At 41.3% G+C, this 16,245-nt stretch overlaps 1 protein-coding gene across 1 annotated transcript in view; it reads right to left on the bottom strand.

Annotated features, from left to right (window-relative positions):
• Window positions 1–16,245, bottom strand: part of rnf13 (ring finger protein 13) — a 43,064-nt gene that overhangs the window by 22,440 nt on the left and 4,379 nt on the right. The window contains exons 2-4 of the mRNA XM_005920958.1: window positions 14,992–15,231; window positions 14,768–14,848; window positions 8,283–8,405 (exon numbers count right to left, since the gene is read on the bottom strand). Of these exons, the coding sequence (XP_005921020.1) occupies window positions 8,283–8,405; window positions 14,768–14,848; window positions 14,992–15,105 (318 nt within the window). The 5' untranslated portion in view covers window positions 15,106–15,231. The remainder of the gene's footprint in view (window positions 1–8,282; window positions 8,406–14,767; window positions 14,849–14,991; window positions 15,232–16,245) is intronic.

Raw genomic sequence — 16,245 nt, 5'->3', positions numbered from 1 at the left:
AAATAGCTGCTTGTATTAATACAGATATGCATAAATGTGTGTAGAGTTTTACCTATAACTAGAAAGGTAGAAAAGGAGAACAAAGGTCAATGACTGAAACATGCAGCCAAATCAGCTCTCTAAATTAGTCCATTTGTGTGCAATTAAGTGCATTACAGTTCCTTTATATATGAATATGTATGGATCTGTGCCTAGATCTGCAGCTTAAGCAGCTTCCTGCCACAACAAACTGCAATGGATATAAAACAAGCTCCAAAAAACAAAAAAACCAGGACCCTCTCACACACACACACACACACGAGCTAGTCATACATCCAGTCAGCCAGTCATACCCTGTCATAAGACTGAGTGAGTGTGTGCAGGAAGCTAGATCATTGTTTAAAAAGACTGTTGTGTGTGTGTGTGTGTGTGTCGTGTGTGTGTGTGTGCTGTGTGTGTGCTGTGTTGTGTGTGTGTGTATCGTGTGTGTGTTTGTGTGTGTCTGTGTGTGTGTGTGGTCACTGCAACACAAACAGGCTGTGCACTGAAAAGTATTTACTGTAAGGCAGATGTGGGAAGCAAGGTTAGGAGGGGAATTACTAGCCACCAGAACCAGTGCTAACCAACTTTGACTGTGGCGTTGAAGGAAAAGTCAGGAACTGTGACTTTTCATTGTATTTATATTTGTACTCATATCCAGGAATACATGGACTGTATTATTCCACACACAGCCACACAGGGCTAAAGATCAGTCAGCAATCCCCTGGTAACCAAGTGGGAGGGTCTTTAAGGAGAGACTTCACCTGCTGGCAGATGGGTTGCTGTTACAAGGTGAGATTTGTCACATGGATACAGTGTTGCATTAAAACCCTCCCTGTGACTGATGTAGTTTGTACAGAAGAGGCGGTATGGAAGTTGTGCCTATTGAAGGCAAACATTCTCCATTTATGTTTCCAAGTCATTGCAGCTCGATGGTTAGCTAGCAAGTGTTTTCAGAAAAGTTTGCCTCTTTAATATCTGGAATCAAACTACGGGCAGCCATGGCAACAATCAACCAAAGAAATCGCAAGGAGGTTCCCCAGTCCATCTTTACGACTGACTTTCACCTAATAACAGACAGCAACCTTCAGCAAGTGTTAGAACCATTTAATTGTTTGTTTCTATTGTTGTGCGTTTGGACAGGAGGAAGCCGCTATCTTTTGAGTTACTGCAGTTATACAGGAAGAGGTTCATGCATTCAGTGAAGCGCAACAGTTTTTGACCGCGTTTTCTGCAGCAGGTATGCCGGCAGTGACAATCTGGAGTTGGGGTGCATAAGTCGAATGAGAGCTGTGTTATGACTGTTACATAATTTAAAAAAAGACTAGCAGACGCAAAGATGTTTGGACTTGCGTACAGATGTGGGGCACGCACCAGAAACTGCTTAGGTGATGTGACACCAACGTGCCAGCTTATTGGAAAGTCGTTACAGAAACCACTCGCCAAACTGTTGGGGAATACACATTTTTCCCTAGAAACCGGTTGAACCGGTCACCCGTTTATCGCGCTTTTCCTTCACTGGATTTCTGCAGCAACATTTTGACTTGGTGAATAAGCACTTTGTAACTTCTCATCGACACAGATCACATAAAAACATTTGCCGAATTTACTCTGTACAACCCATTTCCACTCAAAATCAGTGTAAGCTTTTAATGTGACAGTGAACAGGAAGACAAATCCATTACAAATGTTTTTATTATAGGGATTAATAGCGTAAACATGCCCGAATTCAAGACAGTACTTCACTGTTGAGTTACAAGATTGTTAGACTCAACTTTGGCTTTGATTTTGAGTTTTCTATTCAGACTAATAAGAAAAAAAAAACTTTGCATTAGTTAAAAAAGTAACCATGTAAGAAATTTAAAAGTAGAATTACATGGATATGGGTTAAAACAAAAACATGCTCTGGGCACTCATTACATCTTCCTGAATCAGGATATGTTCAGAGGAAACCTTTAGTGCCAATTTCCTTTATTTCTTAAGAATACTCTTTAATGACTTTTGAGTTCATGAACAACAAACCAAAGTTACAATTAGTAAAGTAATAATGTGAGCCCTAATTATATGCCAGTTTTCTCCAACCATGCTCTTGAATCACATCAGTACAGGGTTACAGGCTATGTTTAACTAAACTCTGGTAGCAAGAGGCTTTTTAATGTTTGATGTGTAATCTTATCGCCTGGATTTTGCAGCTTCCTGACAGAACAAAGAGCTTTTGCGCCAGACTGAATGGTTGACTTTGAGCGGTAAGTTTTCGAATGAATCATAGCACGACTTAGGTCAATGATTGGGAATTTTCCACCAGACAGAAAGCTGTCAGCTCTACCTGCCACAGTTGTTGCACAAACATTACCCAAAACCAGATAAGAGCGAAAACATTCACAGACTGGATCAGTAGGAACCGTTTAAACCAGAAAACAATCACACAGAGGGCAGCAGAGGGACTGACTGTTCAAAAGGACAGCTTATAGGAGTAAAAGAAGAGTCTGTATTACATAACTAGAATATTATATCGCAACATATACAGACTTGTTGTGTGTTTGTGTTACTGAAGGGGAATTGGTGATCTCCTCTGTATTTATATTTGTACTCATATCCAGGAATACATGGACTGTATTATTCCACACACAGCCACACAGGGCTAAAGATCAGTCAGCAATCCCCTGGTAACCAAGTGGGAGGGTCTTTAAGGAGAGACTTCACCTGCTGGCAGATGGGTTGCTGTTACAAGGTGAGATTTGTCACATGGAGACTGGCACATGGATACAGTGTTGCATTAAAACCCTCCCTGTGACTGATGTAGTTTGTACAGAAGAGGCGGTATGGAAGTTGTGCCTATTGAAGGCAAACATTCTCCATTTATGTTTCCAAGTCATTGCAGCTCGATGGTTAGCTAGCAAGTGTTTTCAGAAAAGTTTGCCTCTTTAATATCTGGAATCAAACTACGGGCAGCCATGGCAACAATCAACCAAAGAAATCGCAAGGAGGTTCCCCAGTCCATCTTTACGACTGACTTTCACCTAATAACAGACAGCAACCTTCAGCAAGTGTTAGAACCATTTAATTGTTTGTTTCTATTGTTGTGCGTTTGGACAGGAGGAAGCCGCTATCTTTTGAGTTACTGCAGTTATACAGGAAGAGGTTCATGCATTCAGTGAAGCGCAACAGTTTTTGACCGCGTTTTCTGCAGCAGGTATGCCGGCAGTGACAATCTGGAGTTGGGGTGCATAAGTCGAATGAGAGCTGTGTTATGACTGTTACATAATTTAAAAAAAGACTAGCAGACACAAAGATGTTTGGACTTGCGTACAGATGTGGGGCACGCACCAGAAACTGCTTAGGTGATGTGACACCAACGTGCCAGCTTATTGGAAAGTCGTTACAGAAACCACTCGCCAAACTGTTGGGGAATACACATTTTTCCCTAGAAACCAATCGTGGTACCGGGGGTCGCCCGTCAGCATCTTTAGGATGATGTGACTGTGCCTAAAGCGATGAAGTTTAACCGGTCACCCGTTTATCGCGCTTTTCCTTCACTGGATTTCTGCAGCAACATTTTGACTTGGTGAATAAGCACTTTGTAACTTCTCATCGACACAGATCACATAAAAACATTTGCCGAATTTACTCTGTACAACCCATTTCCACTCAAAATCAGTGTAAGCTTTTAATGTGACAGTGAACAGGAAGACAAATCCATTACAAATGTTTTTATTATAGGGATTAATAGCGTAAACATGCCCGAATTCAAGACAGTACTTCACTGTTGAGAGTTACAAGATTGTTAGACTCAACTTTGGCTTTGATTTTGAGTTTTCTATTCAGACTAATAAGAAAAAAAAAACTTTGCATTAGTTAAAAAAGTAACCATGTAAGAAATTTAAAAGTAGAATTACATGGATATGGGTTAAAACAAAAACATGCTCTGGGCACTCATTACATCTTCCTGAATCAGGATATGTTCAGAGGAAACCTTTAGTGCCAATTTCCTTTATTTCTTAAGAATACTCTTTAATGACTTTTGAGTTCATGAACAACAAACCAAAGTTACAATTAGTAAAGTAATAATGTGAGCCCTAATTATATGCCAGTTTTCTCCAACCATGCTCTTGAATCACATCAGTACAGGGTTACAGGCTATGTTTAACTAAACTCTGGTAGCAAGAGGCTTTTTAATGTTTGATGTGTAATCTTATCGCCTGGATTTTGCAGCTTCCTGACAGAACAAAGAGCTTTTGCGCCAGACTGAATGGTTGACTTTGAGCGGTAAGTTTTCGAATGAATCATAGCACGACTTAGGTCAATGATTGGGAATTTTCCACCAGACAGAAAGCTGTCAGCTCTACCTGCCACAGTTGTTGCACAAACATTACCCAAAACCAGATAAGAGCGAAAACATTCACAGACTGGATCAGTAGGAACCGTTTAAACCAGAAAACAATCACACAGAGGGCAGCAGAGGGACTGACTGTTCAAAAGGACAGCTTATAGGAGTAAAAGAAGAGTCTGTATTACATAACTAGAATATTATATCGCAACATATACAGACTTGTTGTGTGTTTGTGTTACTGAAGGGGAAATTGGGGGGGGGATGGATGGTCATTCAGCAAAGGATGAAATGGGGGAAAAAAAGGAGGGGATGCTCATGGATGAGAGGGGGAGGAAAAGGGTATAGAGTTTCCTGTCCCGTTCTCTCTCCTCCTCCCAGAAAGGTCACCAATGAGGCGCTCCACACCACCTCAAAGAATCCCAGTCCACAGGAAGTGCAAACCCTCGCTCTCTGGAGATTTATTTACAAAAAAGAAAGAGAAAAAAAAGGCCATGGAGGAATGCTTTGCCCACACACACACACACACACACACACACACACACACACACACACACGGTGCTAACGCTTGACGAAGGGTTAAGTGTGCGAGTGTCTGTTTTATTGGCATTACTGCCACAGGATCCATTACAACTCTGCGCTGTTGATCACTGGATGCTAATGGCTAGGTGTAATAGCTGCAGGAGGCTGCAGAAGGACAAAGAAATAGAGGGCAATAGGACGAAACTGCAGGCATGCAGGGGTGACACCCCTGCACCCCACACATGCAGACACACACCCCCACAGATGAGCGCCTGGTTTCAGTCAAGATGGAATCTATTATTCCTTTGTTTCCCTGCAGCTTCTGGAGGGAACTGAGCCCAGCTAAGAGGGAGGAAGGGTGGGAGGGTGTTGTGTGTGTGTGTGTGTGTGTGTGTGTGTGTGTGTGTGTGTGTGTGTGTGTGCGTGTGTGTGTGAGTGATAGGGAGGGAGGGATGCAAGAAAGAGAAACAACTGGGAGGGTGATTGAGAGAGTGCTAAGGGGAGGGGGCAAGCCACATGTCTGTGTGTGTCTCCAAGTGATGATGTGTGTAGATGACCAATCATTAAGGTCGAAGTGAGACCTCACAGAAAGAGGGAGAGCGAGACTGAGGGGGGAAAAGGAGATTGGAGAGGTGATAAAGAAAGAGTAGGAGACATAAAGACGACCTCCCCGACACCCACACCCAGAGATTACTGACAAATGTCTGTTTACTCTCATAATTATCAAATTAGGCTTTATTAGTTTTCACTAGTTTTAGCCTTTATCTTTATGGTGTTGCTGTAAAGTTTAAAACTATTATAAATAGTAAGTATGTGGTTATAGCAACAAGAATCAGAACTCCTTTCCTCCATCCATCCACAGCTTTCCTTATGAATATTTTTCATATATGTATATTTTTGTCCTTTTTATGGAACAGATGTCAACAAACATGATTACAACATGTGCATGAGTCAAATCATACGTGTTTTGGTGGCATACTCATTATTATTATGTTATCAGGGACACCAAGTACAGCAGCTTTAGTATTTGTACTCATCACTGGGTTTTTTTTGTTTGTTTGCGATGCTGTTTGACATCACAAGCGTGGTGGGATGCACAGTTGGCAGCTAGGAAGGACAAGGGAAATTCTGGCTTAAAGTAAGATGGCAAGAAATAAATTAGTGAAGCTTTAACACAATAATAATTTCACTTTAATCAGAAGAAGCTGTGAAATATCAGCAGCTCCAAAAAAATTTAAAAAATTAATTATGACTAATGGCTGATGATTCAGTCTCTCAAGAAACACACACGGTTAAAAAAAACAACATAATTAATTTAAAAATCTCAGCTGCTCCATAGGAGGGTCACAGAGGGTTAAATGGCAGCTTATGATGGAGCAGAATATGTGCATTGTGTATATATCGTGTGTGTGTGTGTGTGTCTGACACACAACTATGTGGAGTCTGGTTACAATCCAGCTCAGGAAACACCTCACTGCCCTGTCTGTCAACATGTTTCTGTGTGTGTGTGTGTGTGTGTGTGTGTGTGTGTGTGTGTGTGTGTGTGTGTGTGTGTGTGTGTGTGTGTGTGTGTGTAGCAGTAAGACCTTATAAGGCTACATGGCTGATGGCTGCTCAACAGTTTCAATAGCAGGCGAGAAAAAGTGAGAGAGATGGCAAATGAAAATAAAACGAGTTTAAAAAAAGGGGGCGAGGGGGGAGAAAACAGGAAATGTGAGACTGAATGAATAAAAAGGCACAACCCAGACGGTATAAGGCAGAGCGGGGAGGGTGAGGGGGGGGGAATGGAAAAGGTAACAGTACAAGAAAAAAGAAAAAAGAAAAAAGAAAATGAGACAGATAAATGGAACAAGAGGCCAAAAGGCTGCATGCCTTCCTCTCCTTTAGCCCATTACTCATCATAATGCTGCATCTCTTTTCTCTCCTCTTTGCTACTCCAAATCTGTGAGCAACAGGCAGTGTGAGGCATATCAGATTTAACACTTAAAAACTTAATTTGGGCACAGATCATCCAAAATAGTCAGGTCAGGGTGCCCCATCAATAGTAAAATGCCAAATTATTCTAATGACTACTCTTGGCTATTCTAATGTCAAGGTTGATGTTTTTTTTATTCAGAGAGGAACCGTAAAGTTTTTGGCAGAGATTCAGGATAGATGCTGTTCCTGACGAACGTCTTTATGGAAACTCATATAGCAAAAATGTGTCCTCAAGACCTCTGGGGAAAAAAGGGCACATAATGTTTGTGATTTGTATTTGGCTCTCATCTTACAGATGGATTTTATGTGGGAGGGAATAAAGTCTGGTGAATACTTTTCCACATCTGCGCAAATCAATAAAATGTGTTCGAAACCTGAGCCATTTAAAAGCAGCTTAAACCCAGAGTCACTGTAGGCCACTCTTCCCCCTGACAGTCACCCAAACAGTCAATGACGACAGAGGGACTTTTGATTGGTCAGTTGGTCACAGGACGAACAGTGACCTCACTGATGGACACTCAAGCCAGTCAGTCGCAGAGCGATGTTATCAGCAGCTCCTAGTTACACATGACAGGAAACCCCAAATGTGGGTTTTTAAAAAGCTAAAAGATGACAGAGCCCCCTCAAAACAATTTGAGCTTAAAAACAATAAATTATCCCAAAGCTGGCCACATGAAATAGCCAGTCGGATGCTCGGTGCAGCGATATGAAGCTTAATCACATTCTCTTTAACCCCAGAAATGTATTTAATCGACTCGTAGTCTAATCCATTGAATTAGCAGCTACTAGTCAACTAGAAAACTCCAGGGGGGCAGCTTTATTACATAGATTAGTCTGGATTTATCCGAGTTTAGAAGCTCCCTCTCCTCTTTAAACTGACAGGTCAGGATTACAACATGATTGACATTACTCTAACTCTGCTTTACCATTCGAGGGAAACAACTATGCTCCCAACACACTTGACTTGACTGATGAGGATCGGCTCTCAGGCCTCTTTTGGGAAACTCATTTGGGAACCAACATTTTTCAACTCCACACATCAGGTATCACAAAGCTGCAGGAGGAAAAGAAAGAGGCAGGAAACTGTGTTTAGGGAAATGGCCTCTTCCTGTTTTTCTGCCCCGATGAGCTGATCTAGGAGTTTTGGTAAGAATCCACTCAGAAACACCACCTGCTGACACGAATGCGCTGTGAAGCACACAGTGGCAGGGCCCTGACCAGTCTACAGCTGCTGAAATAGCGTGCGTTTTCTGTTGCTCTCAGTGCTTTAAATGAGCATTCACACAGGAAGCAGTCAAAATCATTCAGTGCAATTAGAATATCACAGGATCTGCTCGGGTATGCACCTTAACAACAGGACTAGAGATGTTCAGACAAGGACTCAAACACAATAACTGGGGTAATATACTGTGTGTGATCGTTGGTGTGAATATGGTACCTTGATGTCAAAGTTGCATTCAAACCGCTTGATGAGGACGATGAAGTTGCCCGTCAAGTTTTCCTTCGGCGGGGGTTCGATGGGCTCGCAGGCATTTTCTGGTCGAGCGCCAATCAGGAAGCCCTGTGGGGATATTATGAAGGGGTAATGTGACTTCCATCCAAATTGATCTTTATTTGGTTCACTTATATCACAAGTTAGACAAGAATTAGATCACGTTTTCAAACTTCAAACATATCTGAGGTGCCTTTTTTCAGTCCTTTCCATCCTTTCCAAGATTTACATTGTAGGCGAGATTTCTGGGATCTGCGTGTGCCTGCGTGTGGTTAACATGCGTCAACAACAGAGTTTTGTTCCTTAATCTAAAGCTTTAAACCTTTGTCCTCCTAGATAAGCAGCATACATCAAGAAAGCTGGAGAAAATAAATTGCTGGTTTGCAACATTGGTTCGCAACCCCTACATGCACCATATTCATGTGACATTGTGCTGCATGTATAATGAATGCAGAACTTTCCACTGGAATGAAGACACATACATATTACAGTCAGCTACATATCAAGGATGCTGTTGTTCTCAGACTGTCTCAAAAATCTGATCCTCTTTCTTCTTCTCTGCTGCTGCTTCCTGCCTTAGTAACATAGCCAACAACAGCTTTGAAGTGACGGACGAGAAGAAGATAGTGAGAAGAAAGAGAAAGCCTGGTAGTGATAAAAGATGTACAAAAGCACAGACAGCAAAAGATAGAAAAGATAGCTGTGGACAAAATAGGAAAACCAGAAAAAAAAAAATTGAATGGAGACAAAAATAGAAGTGACTAAGCAAAGAACCAGATGAGATGCACGGAGAAGAAATCAACACGAGGAGAGCTATTTCAAAAACCTCTGCCGCTTTAATGGAAGTGTAACTAACACCAGTGTGTGTGTGTGTGTGTGTGTGTGTGTGTGTGTGTGTGTGTGTGTGTGTGTGTGTGTGTGTGTCTAAGGCAGGGTGGTAGACAGGAAGTGTGAGCTGCTGTGGGACTTTGGGACTCTGCCTTCACTTCCATCGCTCTGTGTTTCTCTCTCTCACATATACAAAGCCAGCCCAGTATATCAAAGAGAGTCAGCACTTTCTACCACACACATAAGGCCAGTTTCAACCAGCAGGAAACTGATATTCTTTGTGCACATCTTGCCAGCTGCCACACCTCTGTGCCTCCAGAACACCGGCTGAACTCAACACGGGAAATGCCAACAAATCAGCTGGAAGTTAACGACAGCACGGAAGAGAAAGATGCTGACTAAAGGCAGTGTCTGGTTTTAGTTTAACATTAACGGGAAGATCAAATTCAAAGACCAGGGATCTCTCTGAAATATCACAGACCGGAGGAACGTGAGGAATCACCCGCTTCCCACATTGTCGTCACCTCTGGGTGCCTCCAGCGCAGCCCAGCCTTGCTGTTAAATGACATCACTGTGCTACTGCCTCACATTCCTCCTGACTCCTGAAACCAGTGGCAAGAGCGCCCTCTGTTGTACATAAAAAGCAATTTAAAAAAGACCCCCAAAACATCTGCAAGTACTGCAGAATGCAGAGACAGGAGCCGGGGAGGAAACAGGAAATACCTGGGGGTGGATCCTGAAAATACAAACCGAGATGACACAAATGTTCTGCTTGTGCAACAAGACCGCACTTAACCAGTAGACGATATCACCTTAAAGTCTAACTAAATCAACATCTAGGCATTTTTTTTTAATAATAATAAAGACAGTGCACCTCAGCTGTGATGCTTCCAGAGATGTGAAAAAAGGGTAAACACATTATAGATAAAAGAAATTTTAAAAGTAACTCTTAAAAAGCACTAATTTATTCCGTAACAGTTTTTTAGCCCATCATAGCAAGAAAACCACATGTGGAAGAAGCACCATCTGAGGACAACTCATTTAACATGATTATGATGGAAAGAATGCAGTGGTTCAAATATTCTTACAAGCACTTTTGCACAACTAACCAGCTGCGAATGTCACAAAGAACACAAAGAAGAGGTGGGACTGCAGAACTGCTGCGGTAGTAGCAATTAACCCAGCAAAGCATTTTCTTTAAATCTCGCTTCAAATAAAGGCTAATAATTAATAAAACCTGTTAGTGGAGTAGCGCTCTCCAAAATAAAACTGATAATCACATTTAAAGAGAGTCAGCGTTAAATAGGATCAGAAAACGATTTAATTTCTTCTCCTTCTCCTACTGACTAGAGTACAAACAACTGCAGAGAGTGCTAACAGAGTGCCTAAGTGCCAACAAACAGTGGGACTTTGTGTTGTTGCAGAATTCAAGAGCCAAGCCAACTCTTTCAAATGATTGCACAGTGATTACGCTTAATCCCGTCAGTGTAAATCTCACCACAGGGCTTGTTTGCAGCTTTGCTCGGGGTTGAGAGAGATAGAAACAAAGCAATTAATAACTCGCTCGACCGAGGCTTTCTGTAAGCAGATTAAAACCTGTGTGATTCCACTCTCAGATATGATGATTATTATTAGTTCACCTGCATAAAGCACTTCAAAACCCAACCTCATGCACGGCCAGCGAGCTTGTCATGCTGAGTGAGAGCTTGCTTTTATTCAGACAGACACTGACTTCACCCTGTTTAGTGTTACATTTTGGTTTTGGGACAATCTTACTGAAACTTATTGCACTCATCCTGTACAGAAATAACGCTGACGCAGTACAGCTGCAGTGTACATATGTTTTAAAAAAAAAAGAAAAAAAAGTGGTATGTTTCTGGGTCACATTTTACTGAGGAAATGTGTATGTCCCAGAATTAGACAGAACAGAAGAGATTCTGGGTTCATTAACTTCTTGAGATCTTGTTGGGATCACATCTGAGGAGGCAGAGAAATCAACCCAGAGCAGCTTCTAGCTGCAACTGAGGTAAAATAGTAAAATAACCCTATTTCCATATCATTGTATATTCAGTACCAGGCTGTATTTTGAGCTATGAGCGCACTCGTTGTCAAACGCAGTGGTCTGACTGGTCAGATCCATTTATGGCCTGGTTAGGCAATAGGCACAAAGTTACTCATCACACACAGAAAGAGTATAAAGCTTGATTAAGTCATCCAGACACAAACAATAATTAGAACTATCTGGTGCAACCCATGTGCTGTAAGGCTGAATCTGACCTGAGATCATTCCCTGGTCGTCCTCTCGGCTTTCCTGCCTTCTCTCTACTGTGGTTTAACAAACAAACTGAGCTATAGTACAGTAATCACAGCTATGTGCTACATGTACTACAGTAATGATATATTGCGCTGTATTTGTAGTTTAAAAAAAAAAATCTAAACAAATACCGATAAGTTTTTTTTAGGTTTTTGACTATTTTTTTTTCAGTTAGTCTTTGAATGCAGCATTAGACCCATTTAAATAATAGAAAGCTGTTTATTTTTAAACGGGTGCCTGAGGATCATTTAGCAACAACAACGCCAGGCGTAGCTGTAGTCGGTCACCATCTGCTGCTGCATGAGCCAAACCGCGGACTTTCCAGAGTAAACTTTAGCGAGGTGAAACTGTGACTACTGACCAGGCGCGGATTGGGGAAATGAAAGTGGGTGAAAAAAAATAAAATAAAATGAAAAAAGGAATGAAAACAAAACATCTGAAACTGCGGTGGTATGCAAATAACTCAACTGCATAAAGGAAAAAGGGGGGAGGAGGGGGGGCAGTTATTTCAAGTTGGATTTATTGTTGTCTTAAAAAATAAATAAATAAATACGAGGTCACAGATGATTCCTTCCAGAATCACCGCAGAGCTGATAAAGACTAAAACTTTCCATGATGGTGAACTTTGTATAATACTTCACTTCACATGAAGGTGCCAAATGGTATTGTAATTGCTCGTGTCGGCAATAATATCACAACTAATCGTAAGCTGCTGCCAACCAGTCACCTTGCACTTCTAATCCAGGTCTGACCAGACGTGAACGTTGATCTCTCAGATATAAAATGTCATCACCTAAGACCGGACAGAATCAAATCTCAACATCCAGCTGCAATTTCCAAACGCCTTCGGGCACTTTCTGTTGTCACGGGACATTAAAAAAGAGGAAATATAGAATCTTCAATCAAATGTGTCAAAACCCGATGAAAAAAAAAAAAAGAAGAAGTTTGTCGAGCTTCCTGTTCCTCGAAGTAATTCTTTCGTTTCCATTTCTGCTGTTGCAAAGTTCTCCCAAAGATTTAAAAACCAAAATTGTTTCAGTGGGTGTTCTTCTATACAATGTCTGCCATCATTTTAACCAATCAGACAGTGGAGTGTTTACACATTCCAGGAGGAGACATAAAGCTCTTGGCGGTTGCATCAGCAAGATACCCGGTGTAAAATTCTTTAATCTGTGAAAACTTTGTCAAATTCACTTAAAAATTTGAGTTTTGCTAACAAAACAAAACATGTTTCATTGTGTCAGAATGAACTTAAACTTGAAATCTAACCAGTCTAATCAATATAACCAAATTTCAAAAAATTCCCTCAGAGTGATCCCGATGTATAATATTCACTGGTATGGGACGGATGGAGAATCAGACAACATAAACCTCTGCCGACGACTGTCTACAGCAGAAAAGGCATAAAAACAACTTAAAATCACCAAGTAAAAAAGTATTTGTGCAAAACATGTAGACATTTACCTTTGAATGTATACATGTGCTCTGCTCTTGCTCTTGACAAAGGCGGTTGCACTTTTCTCCTCTCCTCCTCCTCCTCCTCTCCCTTAGCTTCCCTGCTTAGCCTCTTATGTCCTTGTCTAGTCTCGTGTTTTTTGTATTACTTTTCCCTGGAACACTCCCTCACAGTCTGTTCTCTAAAACCTAAAAGACAATTATGGATTTGATCAACTGGTCTCTGAATGCAATTGACACCCTTCTCAACGAGAAGTCTGGGCTCGGGTGAGCCTGAGTGCTGAAGATATCTACCTATTCGGAACCATGATAACAGGGTTCTTGCTGATCGAGCTGGCTTGGCCCTGGCTTATCGAAGAATTAAGGAAGCGGAACCGGCTGTTCAAACCCCTCAATAAAGTTTTATTGAATTGAATTATTGAATGAAATGTTTTGACTACACTAGCATTAAAAGGAAAAAAAAATCAAACCTCCACCAGTTTCTGCATCCTCAAATCTCACAGAACTTTTCTGTCGTGCTGCACATTAACCCCACCTCTATGTCACCCTGCACGGTGGGTACAGATATGTTTGCAGTAGCTTTGCATCGAGACTGTAAACAGCCCACGCTGTGCAAGTGGAAACAGCGAAGGCTCTGTTTGAAGCCTCGTCCAGCCCCAAGGGGGAATCCTCTGGAAACAAGCTTCTGTTGCCTTGTGATGCCAAAGGTTTTTATTGGCATTGCAGAGGAGCAAGAGTCTTACGGTCTAACAAGTTCTTAACAAACACTGCAAGTAACGGCAGTATGCATTCAGAAGGAACTTTGGAGGTGACACTGCAGTCTACGACCCCTTTGCAAGAATTTTAATAAGTAATAATTTCCAGTTGCTTAATACAGGTCAGGCTTGTATATAAATGGCTCTAACAGTTTTACACCAAACAGTGCAAAGGTGCACTGTATGCGTGTTAAAAGGAAGGATGTGGTGGTAAAAGAAAGCCAAATTACAAACACGTGGCTGTATGCCTCGCCCAACTAGCCAAGTTCATATTCAAGTTGTTGCAATCCTACAAGAATCATTTCATGTTATGGTGCTCTTAAATTCAGATAACTGTGATCAATACATACGACTGAGTAGAGATCATTTAACTCGGGCATTAAACAGAAAATACGAAACAAGGCACAAAGCATGTCAATATCAGCTTGGTCTGGTGTGAAAAGCCTTTGTACGATAACAACAAGCGAGCTCTTCACTGTGGGAAGCACCACAATAACCCGCTTAGGCAGCAGACATGAATCACCCCTTCTGTTTGTGAGCTTTGTAGGAGAACCACTGAGAGGACTGCTGGTTGCACAGTGTCATACAGAAGCCTCACAACAACACTAAGCAACAATGGTTAACAGCACCTTCACCACATATAATTAAATCTTAACAGCTCTTCATTTGAGCCCATCTGGGGTGTGATCTGTACGTCTCTGTAGCAGAGTTGCACGTTTTATAAAAATCACCCTTTCATGTTGGCAACTATTTTGTTTTCTATTGATATTTCCACTGTTTTCATAAACTTAGTCATGTTAATGCAATTTTAGAAGCATTAAAGATTAAACGCATTTAAAAGGTTTTTTCTGTCACATGCATCAACACGTTTTGTACAACCAGGTTTTGTTCTGACTGTACATGTAACGATCTTTACTTTGCTCAGATTTCAGGACATGTAAAATAGTTTTCCTCGAGTTTGGGAACTTTGCATCTTAGCTGTTTAAACTTTAATCCAATGGAGCTGTAAAGTGAAAAATTCCCAGCAAACATCTAAGCCAGAAGTCATAAAAACAAACCTGGTGCCTCTTTGCACTCACCTTAAGTCCATCGCTGGGGAGCCGGTAGCCAAACCTTGCGGGCAAATCATCAAAGGTGTCCGTTTTGTTGTCAAATGAGAACTGAAAGAAAGGAAAACTAATTCACCAGCAGTGCAAGGCACTTATGAAAACATAAAGAGGCAGGTTTAGTTTCTTAATCTAATGGTTTTCCTTTAAGAAGCATAGCTGGTCTTCTAAATGCGTTTGTGTAAAGGATTACTTACAGCAGTGATGTCGGCCTCCACGGGCAGCAGGTTGAGGAAGGCGAAGAGCTGAACGGTGAAGATGGTGTAAATCTGTGTGGCCGACAGCATCAGCATTCCCAGGGACAGCAGCATCTTGGCATCACTTTGCAACCCCCAGCTGCTAAGCCACTCACTTATAACAACACGAAGCAGGCACACAAATGACCACGCACGCTGGCCTGTAGCTGGACCCCGAAACGCCAACTGTTGTGGTCACACCTGGAAACGACATTGGTGTACACTTAGACCCATTTTAAAAGCATAAACACCAACAGCTTCATAGCAAATTTCAGAAAAATGGCAAATTTGCCAGGAATAACTCGGAAAATGGCATTTTTTTGTCAAGGAAACTCAGCGCTTCACACATAAGGTTTACTGTCCACCATGCCAATATTAGATGACCTAATTAAATTATACTTTTTAAATGGACTTAGCAAAAAATATTTGTGATTTTGGCTCAGTATCATCACATTATCATAAGCACCTAGTCTTTAAAGAAACTTTGTGAATCGGGTCTACTCAGAAGTAATGATTTGAATGAGGTGATAGCCTTTGTATGAACTACAGCACAGTGGACTGATGTAAGAATATTGCTGGTTGATTATTATATCTCTCTGAATTTTACACCCTTCGCCCAAAACGACGAAATCTTCTATTAGGTCAACAGGAAGCTTTATAAGAGGCCTCTAGGTCTATAGAGGCCTATAGAACAAAAATATGGATCTGAAAATGCTTACAGCCAGAAGACAAAATAAATAAATAAAGCAGGGAATAAAGTTTATTCCAGGGTTTAGACAGTTCGTAAAAACTAGACCCTCTTAATGTCTAAAGACCTTCTAGGAATCAGGTTGTTCTCTTAGAAGAGAACTGACAGATCAGCAGACAAGTCTTTGATATATGTTCACAAATCAATCCTTTAATAACACTGAAAGCCAACAACTAAACCAGACGCTGCTTTCTTAACTTCAAAATGCTTTTTTTTTCTTCCATAATTTAGTCCACAGCAGAGTTCAAAGTGGCCAAGTATCAGGTTTGTCAAACACATGAGCTACAGTGCCTGTCAGGTTTCATCCATCGACATATTAGACTGTTTGATGACGCTTTCTAATGCTTCGAGATTGCTGCAGCAATGCATAAGCATAATGTATAAGCCTCTGCCTGAGTGTAGTCTTACTCCATTTCCAGTACATCCGGTAAACACAAAGCATTCATTTTGAATCTGAGTGTAATTTT

Source organism: Haplochromis burtoni, unplaced genomic scaffold (genome assembly GCF_018398535.1).
Source record: "Haplochromis burtoni strain Fernald_Lab_line unplaced genomic scaffold, NCSU_Asbu1 Contig_5, whole genome shotgun sequence".
In the NCBI taxonomy this organism is placed as follows: domain Eukaryota; kingdom Metazoa; phylum Chordata; class Actinopteri; order Cichliformes; family Cichlidae; genus Haplochromis; species Haplochromis burtoni.
This window is presented reverse-complemented; position numbering and strand designations above follow the sequence as displayed.